Raw genomic sequence first — 13,111 nt, 5'->3', positions numbered from 1 at the left:
AAGATCATTCCAAAGGCTTGGGTGCAGAGGGATTAAAAAAGACTTCATGGGAAGAAGCTTCCTTCATCTTAATTTATAAACAATAAGAAGGGTAAAGATAGAAATGGGGGAAAAGGGGGCATTGCTGTGGTGTTCCAGTGGAAAGACACAAAAAGGAAACTTGTTCCTCAAAGCACTAAGTAGCATCTTAATGCTCAAGTAATTGTCTGCGGTCACATGAGAGAGGCCTTTGTAGCACATCGAGGTTGGTTTAATCTTGCAATCACGGTGAAAAGAGAAAACGGCACTGGACAAAAATAAGGGGCCCGGTTTCAAGAATCTCTTTAGAAATCTGGGAGAAAGGGGAGTCTATAATTAGGGTTTGCGGCACTCCTGCCCTGGGGGTGATGTCATCACCTGGAGAAGGGCAGTGCTCAGCGTCAGGGATCTGAGCTCACCGCTCTTCAATAATTCAACAGGGTCTTGCATGGGAATGCCTCATTTTGGGGATTAGTGAGCAACAAATCTACTTTGTAGATACCAATGTTTGGCTAAGGGAAAAAAGAAAAATTGAAATGACCTTGTAAATGGGAGTCATGTGAAGAATGTAGCACTGTGATCTTCCCATTAGAATCACAGGATTGGACCCTAATACTCCTGTCAACCCTTCCCTCCTCCCCTTCCTGCCATCTGACCACTGAGGAAACTGAAGCTCAGGAGGGGAAAGGCACAAAGCCAGCTCTTCCAGGGACAGGACTGGTTCCCAGCTCCCTGAACTCTGTTTCAGGGCTGTTTCTTCTATATCACCCTGTGCTCCGTCCACCCCATCCATTCCCGCTCTGTAACAGAGTGGACCCTGAGACCCTCACCCACCTAGATATCGCCTGAGTCATTCTCAGGGACCCAGGGACACCAGTTCCTATTACATGAGCTTCCAGACTGCACAGACCCTGAGGGGAAAAGAATGTCCTGTTGAAGACTATCTCTGCTGCTTGTGTCATTGTGCAGAAAGGCACTGGGGCACAACCAGCCAAACCGGTTCTGGGTGGAAGAACACTGATCGTTCTGCCAGAACCATGCTGCAATTGAGACTGAGAATCTGGAGTTAATCCCTAGACCGCATTTTAACTAATAGTTTTAACACCTTCCCTAGCCCAACTTCTTCACAACCTTTCCTTTCTTCTATTCATGCTAAAGGAGAGCTAGAAATAAAATGTAAGGTGGCAACAAAAGAAAGAAGTAGGAACTGTGATCTAGAAAAAGCCATAAACCTTTATCATCAGGTCTTAATTATACATATGTGGTACGACTACCAAATACCAGACTGGTTTTTTTTAACAAATGTCCCAAAACTTAAATCTCCAAATAAAAGCTATCCTTTCACACAGCGATGACAGGAAAACATATGGTTTTCTCAAATGATGCTGCTGTGACTCAAAGTATATTTGTAGTGTTTCTTCTGACATTGCTGTCTTTAAAGCTGGTCTTGTGCAAGACAAATCTCATTTTTAACCATGGAGTTGTGTTTTCCAACTGGTTGATATGTATTTATATTTGTACCCAAGTGATTTCTGATGTTTTTCTTTAAACATCTTCAAAGATCAAGATTTGCCACCATCACGAGCATTCAAAAGGCCACAGCAACTCTCCTGAACAGTGCCAACACAAGTTGACCTGGCCTGCTGCCAAAGGCCTGGCTAAGGAACCAGGGAATGCTGGAGGGGCTTCTGGCCCACTCCTCTCTGACATACTGTGTCAACCTCCACTGGGTCACTACTTTCCCCAACTCTGACAACCAGTGAGGATGTAAACTGCATATTCAGTTGTTTAGGGGGTGTGGTTGAGGCATAAAAACTCAAATGTCCTTGAGGACCAGGTAAGGAAAGTTCCAGAATGGAAAAGACTAGAAAAAGTATTAAGAAGAACAGCAACTACCTCACAAGAGCCACTCACCGCCTTACAAATGCTTGGGCTCATGGATGCCAGAATCTTTCATTATCCAAAAGAATCTGGAAGCCTAGATTTTTTAAAAAACCATAATTTCCTGATTATTAAATGTGGCAAAAAAATTTTTAATTGAAATATAAACATAAATGCGTGATACACACACACACACTCACATTCTTTGGGCCACATGAAAACTGTAGGTCCTAACTTTGCGTCCTCTGGCCATGTAAACCAAAATAACATGTGACACTGAATGGAGCCCCAGCCTCAAAGCTCTCTGTGGATGTTAAAAATAGGAACTTGAAGGCAAGTACAACGGCTCCTGAGAAGTCCACCTTATGAAAATCACAACTCTTCTATGAGAGGGACACTTTCGCTTCTTGCTTTGTTGAAACTGTTTCCTCAACAATCACACAGCTTTGTTTTTGTAATCTGCTTATTCTAAAAACAATAATATTTTATTTTATTTTTTAAAGATTTAGTCACTTATTTTGAGAGAGAGAGAGAGAGAGAGTGCATGTGTGTGCGAGCAAGGGGAGGGGCAGATGGAAAGAATCTCAAGGAGACTCCCCACCAAGAATAGAGCCAGCTGTGGGGCTCGATCTCACAACACTCAGATCATGACAAAAGTCAGACGCTTAACCAAATGAGCCACCCAGGCTCCCCTAAAATCAATAATATTTTAAAGAAATACTTAGGGTCTACAGATTGAACAAAAAAAATTCTTGCCTCCTTAATGAAGTGAATTTAACTTTTATGGTTTTTCTTTTTAAAAAATCCTTCCAGTAGTTTGGGGGAAATTATTATTTTTAATACTTATTGATTAACTCAGACTGCATACAACTGCAACAACCAAGTAAAAGTCACTAAAAGTATATATTAAACAAACAAATTTTGCTCCAATAAGCAATATAAAATAGTGTCCACTGTCATTTGTCAAAGTCTACGTGAGCTTAAACTTATCAGCCTGGAACAACACACATGCCCAACCGCACACACTGAAAGAAGAAAAGTCAGCTCCTACCTACGGGAAATGAGTGATAGCATCTGAACTGGGCTAAAAGAAAGGTCAATTCAACCCCCATTTGACTACCTTGCTGGTTCAGCACAGAGCCTCCATCATTTAAGCTGTCCCTTCTGGTTAGGCATTTTCTTTAAAAGGCCTCCCTGACACATTCACTCCCTAGCACTCACTGTCACAGACGGCCTGATGATGAAAACTGGGGCTATGACGGCAGTTCACATTTATAGCTTGCTTTCCAGTGACAAGGCACTTTCGACGATAGGATCCCACTGACTTCCTGCGCCCCATGCTCCCCACTTCGTGGGCCTGCCTCTCACCTCTCACACTGCTGGAGGGTTACTGGATCCCCTATCCCCTCTCCCAGAGCACCAAATCTTTGCCCATCATAACCCCAGCACAACAGGTGGTGCAGCAGAGACAATGCAACAGTGCTGTGTTTGTATGTGGGAGGGAACTGAGGCCCAGGGAGGTCAGACGGCTTGCAGAGGACTCCAACCCCCGCCCATGGTGCCATTGCACAAGCGGCCTTTCATTATCTACCCCAGTCATCTAGCCTGAGAGTGGGGCATGAAGACAGAGCACAAGGTTTGCACGAGGAACTTTCAATGGAGGCAGAGTGGATCGCAGAGACAAACTTCCCCTACAGTTCTGTGTAGGACCTGACCTCCCACCCATTCAAGGCCTACTTCCTTCCCTTGGATGCACTGAGCCACTGGAACATTCTCCAGGCTGTTCTGGCACTCTGTTGCTGCTTACCCATTTGGGTCACCTTTCTTGGGCCTAAAGCCAATTTCACTTACATTGTTTCATACCTGAGTGAAATGAGACACTGAGCAATTCTTCTTCTTCCATAACTCATGCCCACAAACTCCCATCCAGTTTCCTTTCTCACCCAGCCTTCCTCCTGCTCGCAGACAATGAAGCATTGAAGGGAACTGTTTACATTGACCTTTTCATTAGTTTGAAGACAGAGTCTTCTAACACCCTCCTAAATGGTACATAACTGAGATAGAAAATAAGCTTAGGTTTCATCTGGAACCTTCTTTTAAGTGAAAAATAAAGATCAAAGATCAGAAGTAAAAAACACAGGTGAGTGAGCGTAAGCAGAAAGTCTGTAGTTTTCATCAAATCAAAGAGACTCACGTCTGGAAAGCAAATCTGAGTATCAGGAAGTCTTACTTTTTTACCCAAATCAGTGTGGTGGTGGACGTCTATCCTCAGGGCACAACTTGCCAGAGATTTTACTGCTGCACTCTCTAACCATACTGGCACCAGAGAAAAATGGGAAAAGCTAAAGCAGTCAGCATGAAAGACTTGGCTCAAGGTCATGGCGGTGGCTATACTTCACGGAGTGATGGTCAGAGACCTGCAGCCCTGCTTTCTGTACCTCTCCCTCAACCAGGGTATGCCTGGAGGGACTCATGGGGTCAGAGGTCTGCCCAGTCACTTACCTATGGAGACGTTAGCTCTGAACACTTTCCTGCCTCTAGAAGGCAGCAGTCAGTGCTGTCTGGGGGAACCTGCAGTGCACGTGAAAAAGGTTTTCTGGCCCAGCCTTGCCAGCCCCACAGGCTAAAATGAAGCATGGGGAGCTGGAGGATTTGGGAGGGACATGTAGCTTGGCCCGTCCTGCAGGAGGCCACAGCGAAACACACACACCCCCTTTTCTCTTTTACCCTCAAAGGCAATTTAACATAACTGAATGTGCATAACTTCTAGAGAAAGATAACAGGTTCAGTTCCTTTTTTCTTGGCTCAAGTTAACAGATCTTCCCTACTTACAGAGGCTTTTGTGAAAGAATCATCTGCAGAGAATGGTGGCCTTATTCAAAAGGCACGAGAAATGAATCAATACTATTTTTCCACTCACCTTCGCCTCTTCGTTCACGTCCCAGGTGAAGGAAACAGCATTATATGCAATCTCTTCGATGTTTCCAATCGTATTAAAGCTCTCCTTGTAATCAGCTGTAACATTGAAAAAGAAAAAGGTTTTAAGAAAGTAAGGGTTACTAAAGTGATATGTACTGAACTGTCACTTTCCAATGGGGAGAATTTAAACTTTGCTTACTCTTCCAGCTGACTCTCAGCAACAGTTAAGGATTTGTGCTTGCTGATATTCTTGTACTAATATTTACTCTGTAAGAATGTTCCTCTATTAGAAAAGTAAATCTAGGTGAAGCAATGTTCCTAAGAGATTTGTCTATTGGTTTCATTTTTTTACGAGGTTTATAAAATTATTAATTTTTTCCCCTCCTGAATCCTTTGCCACCTACCCACTCCCTTGCCTACTCACTTTCCTGCGGCTTAAGTTTGCTGAAGTGCCACAGTATTCCACAGGGATTGTTCTGTGGAATAGAATATGGTGTTTATCAGCCAGGCAGTGTCGGCAAGACTTCAGAAATTCCAGGAGAGTGCAGGCAAACCGTTTTTATTTCTTTTTGCATTTAGGCAGATTGTTGGGTTAATCATACTCAGCTCACTATCACCACTTGTCCATTCAAAGCCCTCTCTTATTTCTTTGTTTAGGTAGTATTTATGTATTCATTTTTATCTCCACTATCCTCTCCCACAAACACAACACCTATCGATGTGTTTGCTATATACTCTTAGGAAATAAGTTGGGTTGATTTGCCTATGTGCATAGCTTTTATTTTCAAAAATTGTGTTATGCAATGGTTAGAGTGGCCAGATTTAGCAATTATTTGGGATATACTTATCCTGAAAAAGTACCTGTTGTTTGTCAGTCACTCAAATTTAACTGGGCACCCTCTATTTTATCTGCAACCCTAGCTATGAATCTCTTCAGATCTAATCACATTGCTGGCTGCATGCTTATTTCTAACATCAGCTGCACAGAATTCCGTGGTAACCATCGGCCACTATTTACTTATCCCCTCTCTCCGGATACAGACCCTTCGGTGGTCTCCAGCTTTCTGGTACACAAACTACACTGCCTTATTTATTATGGTCTCCACTGTCACTGCCTTAGTTGGCATTAAGGTCTAGACATGATATTCCTAGTTTTAATCCTCACTACCTCCAGAGTGTTTTAGCTTATGCTTACTATCTGGATTTCTACCCCCCTCTCCTTTTGGCCTACCTCGATTCTGTACTGCATAAACATCAGCCGTGTCCTGCCTGCCTGGCATCATCTGCTTTCCTTTGAGGTCTGGTTCATTCACAATGTGGTCACGTAATCACAAACGTTCTTTCTCTCAAAGCTCCCGTCGTTATTTTGCTAAAATGAAACTCAGATGATGTGCTTTTTATAATTTTTATATAAGACTAAAACTTACACTATGACCTGTCATGTCCTTCACAATCAGGCCTGGACACGTCTCTGTGCCCTTCACATTTCAGCCCCAGGATGGGGGCCAGAGGAAGAATCAATTCTATTGATACTTGGAGGTCTTTTTGTTTATAAAATCTTTCTGATTTTTCAGTGCTTTCAATTTCTTACTGAGGAAGGACAGGAGCTAGGTATTATGACTGACTTCCAGGATGTATAAAGTGGTCGTTGTCTACAAAATCTGACATAGTTCTGGTCAAATGGTCATTTCCTCAAGCTGTGTCCTTCTAAGCTGCCATGTCCCTCCAGGGCTGGTAGCTTCTTGAGGCTTGAACAAGCTATGTTAATGCTGGGCCATTTTGAAGTCTGCTTTCCTAAAGTTCACAGATCTGATCATTTTTATCCATTTCCTCCTCTTTTATTATAAAATCTAAGTTCATGGGATCCTTTATCAAGATTTTAACTACTTTCTTTTAGTAATACACCTCATTGTGCTTGTGTGAAGCAGTACTCCTATCTGCTGTTTCTATCCATGATTTAAATAATAATAAAACAAAGTCCATAATAATAACAGATCCATATTAATCCATAATAAAATAAAGTCAGGTTGATTTGGTTTTCTCCTTATTACTAAGACCTGGATTGAAGGCTAATCCCAGAAAAACTTACTTAATGTTCTCTCCAGAACGGCCCTCCAGACCCATTCTCTAGAATGAGTTGTGCCAATAGAGACTTCCGTCAGAATACTATTTCCCTTTTCTCTCACCAAATTTCTCCCCTTTTTTTGACAATCCAATGGGTACAAAGTGGTATCCTACTGACGTAATATTTGCATTTCTTCTTTCACTTGTGAGTTCAAGCATCTTTTCACATCCAGTATAGCTAACCAGGTGTCTGTTTATATAAACTGCCTGTTCATGGCTTCTGTCCACATTTCTATTGGTTCCCTCAGGGAAACTTTAAAGCAAAATTATGTATCTTACATTTTAAATAAAGCATACACACTGTAATACAAAAGCCTGTGTGTTCACCATAGTTAATCTACTCGTCCACAACCACTAAAAACACATCCGTGCAGAACTTCATGTTTTTCCTACCTCAGTCTCTATCTCCCTTTCTCCAAAATACATAAATATTTTTACACAATATTGGAACAATTATTTTTAATTTGTTTTTTCCCCCTTAATACTTCTTCAGCATCTTTCCAAGTCAATAAATAAATGTGTGGAAAATACTTATAGTTGCCAAATACAATTATATTGAATTTTTAAAGTGCCATAACTTTATTTTGCTCTTGTTGATCACTTAAATGATGGCGTACTTCATTTAATTATCTTTATGGCTAAATATTCACACATACTTCATTATTTCATTAAGACATATTCTTAGAAGTGAAAGGCAAATGTATTTTTCAGGCTTTTAATTCATTTTGTCAAATTGTTCCTGGAAAGGTTGAAACAATACATATTCACAATAACAGTGTATGAGTTCCTGTTTCCCCAAACCGTGTTTCTTTCCAAAATGATATGCAACATGTGGTACCTCATTATTTTAATTTGCAATTCCCTAATTGCAAAAGAGATAGAACAGCCCTTCCTTTACTGTCTGGCTCTTTGTGTTTTTTATATTCTTTCTCTTTGTTTTTAAAATTTATTCATTTATCACAACAGCTTCTTGTTCTATCTATTGCTCATTTTTCTCTTAAGGTATTCAAATTTTCTTACTGATTTTAAAGTAAATACCTAAAGCGAAGAGATAAAATAGAAAGCAAAGAAAGACAATTTCATACCCTACAAATTTAGAATAAGGCTTTATGGCTTTATTTAGGATGATTTAAATGCAAACCTGTGCTTTCAGCAGGCCACCCAATCTCTTAAAATTCTGAAGGGAGAAGTAGACTGCGAAATTTAAGGGAAGTGAGTTCCCTAATTCTTCATACCTATTTGTTTTTAAAAGACAGTCTTGTAATTTTGTTTTGAAGTTTTTAATAAGCATTTTAACAGCTTTTAGTAAGTTTTTAATAAGCACTTTTTAAACAGCTTTAGGTCAATTGTAAATTTAAAAAACAAATGTCATATTTAGAAATAAAGACCAAAGCGGTTTGGTCAAACACTTTGACCAAGGATTTTAAAAACTAATGCACTGCAAATACCAATTCAATGCTTCCTGGGTCCCCTCATCTGGCACAGGGCCTCTGTCAGTTTCTATCATACTCAGTTCATCAGCAAATATATTGAACAAATATGTACTGTGTGTCTGCTATGTGCCAGCCAGTGTCCTCACACTGGGGAAACAGCAGGAAACAAGACGAGGTCCCTGATCATATGGCCTTTATAGTCCAGTAGGAGACAGAAAATAAATAAGCAGACAAATAAATAAATGAACAACACAATTACGTTTAATAAGTTTTATGCCAAGAACAAAAAACTAAAAGACTGGCAAGGCTACTTTTTACTGGGTGGTTAAATTACCTTGTTTATTTCCTTTATACTATGTGCCAATATTTTATTTATTTGTTTACTTATTTATCACCAGCATTTCCCATTAGCTATTTGCTCTTAAATACCGCTGTTTTTTCAGTGCTTAACATCATACAGATAAAACGCATTCCATACATTTGTTGAATAAATGGGTAAGTGAATGAATGAATGTATCCATGAGCATTCTAAACCAAAAATGTAAAAAGAGACTGATGTCATGCCTTTTCCTTTCTTTTTAAAAATTTTATTTATTTATTTATGAGAGAGAGAGAGAGTACAAGGGGGGGATGCAGAAGAGGGAGAGGGAGAAGCAGACTCCCCACTGATCAGGGAGCCTGACATGGGGCTCAATTCCAGGACCCTGATCATGACCCGAATGGAGGGCAGACACTTAACTGACTGAGCCACCCAGGTGCCCCATGCCTCTTTCCTTAACCTTATGCAATACAAGAAATGTCCCACTCATCTTTAGTCTCTAAGCCATTCCTACAGAAGGTAAATAGCTCTGCTATCATTTATAACTATGAAAGTTTTCTAAAACTAAACAGCTTATGCACATTGATGTTGTTTTGTCCACGTGCTTTTTTGTCCAATGAATAAAATGCTAATAGATATAGCTCCCATTTCCGAAAACCGTATTAATGTTTGCTTCAAGGCTGTAACTCATGGTATAGAAGCAGAAACTCAGCAGTCTGTTGTTAAGCCTGCCTTATTTCCTCATGAAAGTTTTTCAAACCCAAATTTTGTAAATGTTGATAGCTGTTCAACTAGTAAAAGGAACTGTGATGAGCTGGTGTAATAAGCTTTGTTTCCTAGGGCTGCCATAACAAACTACTACAGACTTGGGAACTTAGAACAACAGAAATTAACTCTCTCGCAGTTCTGGAGGCCAGACGTTCCAAATCCAGGTGTTGGCAGGTTGCTTCCTTCTGGAGACTCTGCAGGTTGACAGGCTCCATGCCTCTCTCCTAGCTTCTGGTGCTTGCTGGCAATCCTTAGTGTCCCTCGACCTACGGACCCATCCCTCTAATCTCTGCCTCTGTCTTCACATGCTGTTCTCTTCTGTGTCTCTGTGTCTGTTCCCCTCTTCTCTACTCGTCTAAGGATTCGTCATTGTATTTAGGGCTCACCCGAATCCAGGATGATTTCATCTTGACCTCAACTTAATCACATCTGTAAAAATCTTTTTCTCAAATAAGGGAAAGGTCCTAATTCTTTCCCAAATAAGGTCCTATTTATAGGTTCTGGGAGTTAGAACATGGACAAATCATTTTTGAAGGTCACCATTCAACCTCCTGTGCCTGGGATTCCCTTCTTTGACTAAAGTCAGGTGATCTGAGTGTATGGCTTTATTCCTGCAAAAGAGCCACCACAGCTGAAAAGTAATCACTTCACTCAAAAAAAAATCATAAAGCACTTAGTTATGAACATATTACATTTTGAATGGACTTTCTTCCCCCTAAAAGATGACAAGGCAACATAAAAATTACATGTTTTGTATCCTGGTTTGTAAATATCTATAGAATACTAACATCTACTTAGTGAGAATGAGGATATAAATAGGAAAATGGCTTAGATGTTTCCAAAACCCGGCATGATGGAAAAATGGGCTGAAACAGGTTTCTAAAAAAAATGTATGCCAATTTAATCTGAGTTTTAAAGGTAGCTCTTACTAATCTTAATAATTTATACACAAAAGAACAACCCTAAAGTATACAACCTAAAGCATCGAAAAGAATGAAACCATGAAAGAAGAAATGGGAGTCTATCTAATGAAAATGAAGTTTATCTCGTTAATGTCATGTGGCTGGTGACAATCAAACTTTCCAGGGTCCTATCTAAGGATGTGTGTGTCCTTGAAATGTCAGAATGAAGTGCATGGGAATGCAAAGCCATATATGTTCTCTAGAGCCTGTTAGGACACTCCCCAGAGTTGTAGAATGGGTATTTCTGGATATCCAAAGGTTATAGGCTTGTGTGGATGTTCCAGAACAGTGCTTCTCAAATGTTAGGATGCATCAGAATCACCTGGAGGGCTTTGGTAAAATGTAGATGTCTGGGCTCCCTCCCAGAGATTATGATTCAGTGGGTCTGGGACGTGGCAAAGAATGTGCCATTCTAACAAGCTCTGAGATGGGGCTGATGCTGCTGGTCTGGGGTCTACACTTTGGGTAGCACTGTTCTAAGTGCAGACTGAAATGGCTGAATCCTCTGGGTGCACCTGATTCAGACCACATATAGTCTTAGAGAAAGCGACATCTGGCACTGAGGTTCTCTATCAATTATCGATGAAATCTATGTGACAGATTGTTCTTTTTCCTCAAAGATTTCCCCTCGGGTGAACACAAACCACACATATAGGAGAACGAGGCAGTTACCTATATGGTGAGCCCTGAGTTCCACCTGCTCCAAGATGTCTGCTTGCTCTCATGCCTGGAATCCCATCCTGAAACATCCATTCCCTTGGGTAAGGATATCATCATCTCATGACATTAAAATGCAAATGCTCTTGTGATAATAGTAAGTGTCACAAATCAAGAGCTCACTGAGTGCCAAGCCTGTGCCAAGTCTTTTACCAACATTGCCTCATCTCTGTGAGGTAGGTGTCAGCATCCTCCTCCTACAAAGAAGTTAAGTGGCTTGTAGAAAATCACATGGCTGGTAACTGGCCAACCTGTGATTTGAATCTAGGTCTGTCTCATGCTAAAGGTCATAGTATTAATCACTGCCTATATTTATCTTGCAAATTAAATAATTGTCACCAGATATTAATACCTTATCGAGAAAAATCACAGCACATCCTGCATGGCAACTAGCTGGGAGAGAAGCACTTGGGGAAGTTCCATGAGGCAGAGACTGCACATTTTGGGACCATTATAAATTCCTTGACAAAGCAGGGCAGGGTTGGGTGCTGCAGTGGAAAGGAAGCAAAGAGAGCATCTCCATATCGTGAAGGCACCGTGAAGATTAAAGAAAAGTTCAAAAGTTAGCCCTTCTGAGAAAACAAGAGGTTTGAGAAAGAAAGATGACAAACTACAGTGTCTCAGTGAAGGGTCGCTGAGCATGGGTGAATGAACAGTGCTTTTCACATATGTTTCTGGCAAGTCACATTCTGTAGGGAAATTATGGGATTCAATTCTATTTTAACTGTTATGGAAAGCATGATGGTGAATCCTTTTGCTGTCTTATTCTTTCATTTTTTTGTATATAATCGGTGGTCTGTTAATAGGTTTTTAGACTCAGACTTTGCTAGGTTGAGTTCGCTTCAAACTGTGTGTAACTGTGATTCTGGAATGCAGTCAAAGGAACTCTTAATTCCTTCACCTTAATTAAGCTTCACGTGCTTGGTAAATTATAACTACCCCTTTTAATTATTTTTTGTATATATTGTTGGAGATTAGAAGGAATGGTATAATTAATATAAAAATTGCTGCTCTTCCGAAAGGTGTGGATTCTGTCTGGACTAGTGAAATAATGAGCCTGGAATGCTGAAAATGGCTCAGGGCACGACTGCCAATTCAGTGTGCTACACCGCACCCTAAGAAGATGTTGTTTTGTTTTGTTTTGTTTCTAAAAAGCCAAAGATTTGAGGTAGTTTATATTTGGGGTTGGGACATACAGAGGCTCAATTTACAGGGCGATGCCCAAAACATACAAAGAAAGGACACTGGGGGTGGAGACACCACCAACAAGAATTTAATTTCCGTCCTCCTCTCAACAAGCCCTGTGACCTTGAGTGAATTGTGGAAGCTCTCTGAACCTGTATTCCCTCAACTACAAAAGAGAGACGATATCTGGAGCAGCAGGTTTAGCGTCCGACTCCTGGGTTCAGCTCTGGTCCTCAGTTTCAGTTCGGGTCCGTGATCTCGAGGCCATGGGATCGAGCCCCTTGTCGGGCTCCAAGCTTAATGAGGAGTCTGCTGGGGTTTCTCTCTCCCTTTCCCTCTGCCCCTCCCCGTGCTCGCACTCTCTCTCTAAAATAAATAAATCTTTAAAAAAGAGAGAGAGAGAAGAGAGAGACAATATCTAAGAACAAACCCTGCTAGTCCTTTAGTGGGTGAGGGGAACACTGGTCCCTACTCCCCCATCCCACCAGTCCTCAAACATCTGCTTCCCTATGTCTGCAAAAACCAAATAGAATCAGCTCAAATTCAGGAAACACTCAAGGGTCATTCTAGAAGTATTCGTTCTGACTTAAAATAAGTAGAATAAATAAACCCTAGTCCAAGTAGGTTTTGAGATTTTTTTTTGTTTTTCAAAATCAAAGAAGCAGTTTCTTAAAGCCTGGATGACTCATAAGAACTCTAATGAGTCCATTATATTCTTTATCATGCTCTTCCCTAGTCAGAGTAACCTGGGTTTCCTTAAGTGTGTTGACACTCGAGCTGATTTT

At 40.7% G+C, this 13,111-nt stretch overlaps 1 protein-coding gene across 4 annotated transcripts in view; it reads right to left on the bottom strand.

The window, feature by feature from the left end:
- The window catches only part of GRHL2 (grainyhead like transcription factor 2), a 155,842-nt gene that overhangs the window by 55,561 nt on the left and 87,170 nt on the right, over window positions 1-13,111 (bottom strand). For all 4 annotated transcript variants that reach the window (XM_019810127.2, XM_034668387.1, XM_019810124.2 and 1 more), the window contains exon 8: window positions 4,820-4,914. In XM_019810127.2, coding sequence (XP_019665686.1) covers window positions 4,820-4,914 — 95 coding nt within the window. The remainder of the gene's footprint in view (window positions 1-4,819; window positions 4,915-13,111) is intronic.

This window comes from Ailuropoda melanoleuca, chromosome 9, assembly GCF_002007445.2.
Source record: "Ailuropoda melanoleuca isolate Jingjing chromosome 9, ASM200744v2, whole genome shotgun sequence".
Taxonomy (NCBI): domain Eukaryota; kingdom Metazoa; phylum Chordata; class Mammalia; order Carnivora; family Ursidae; genus Ailuropoda; species Ailuropoda melanoleuca.
Note: the sequence above shows the minus strand (reverse complement) of the source record. Positions and strands in the feature narration are given on the sequence as shown.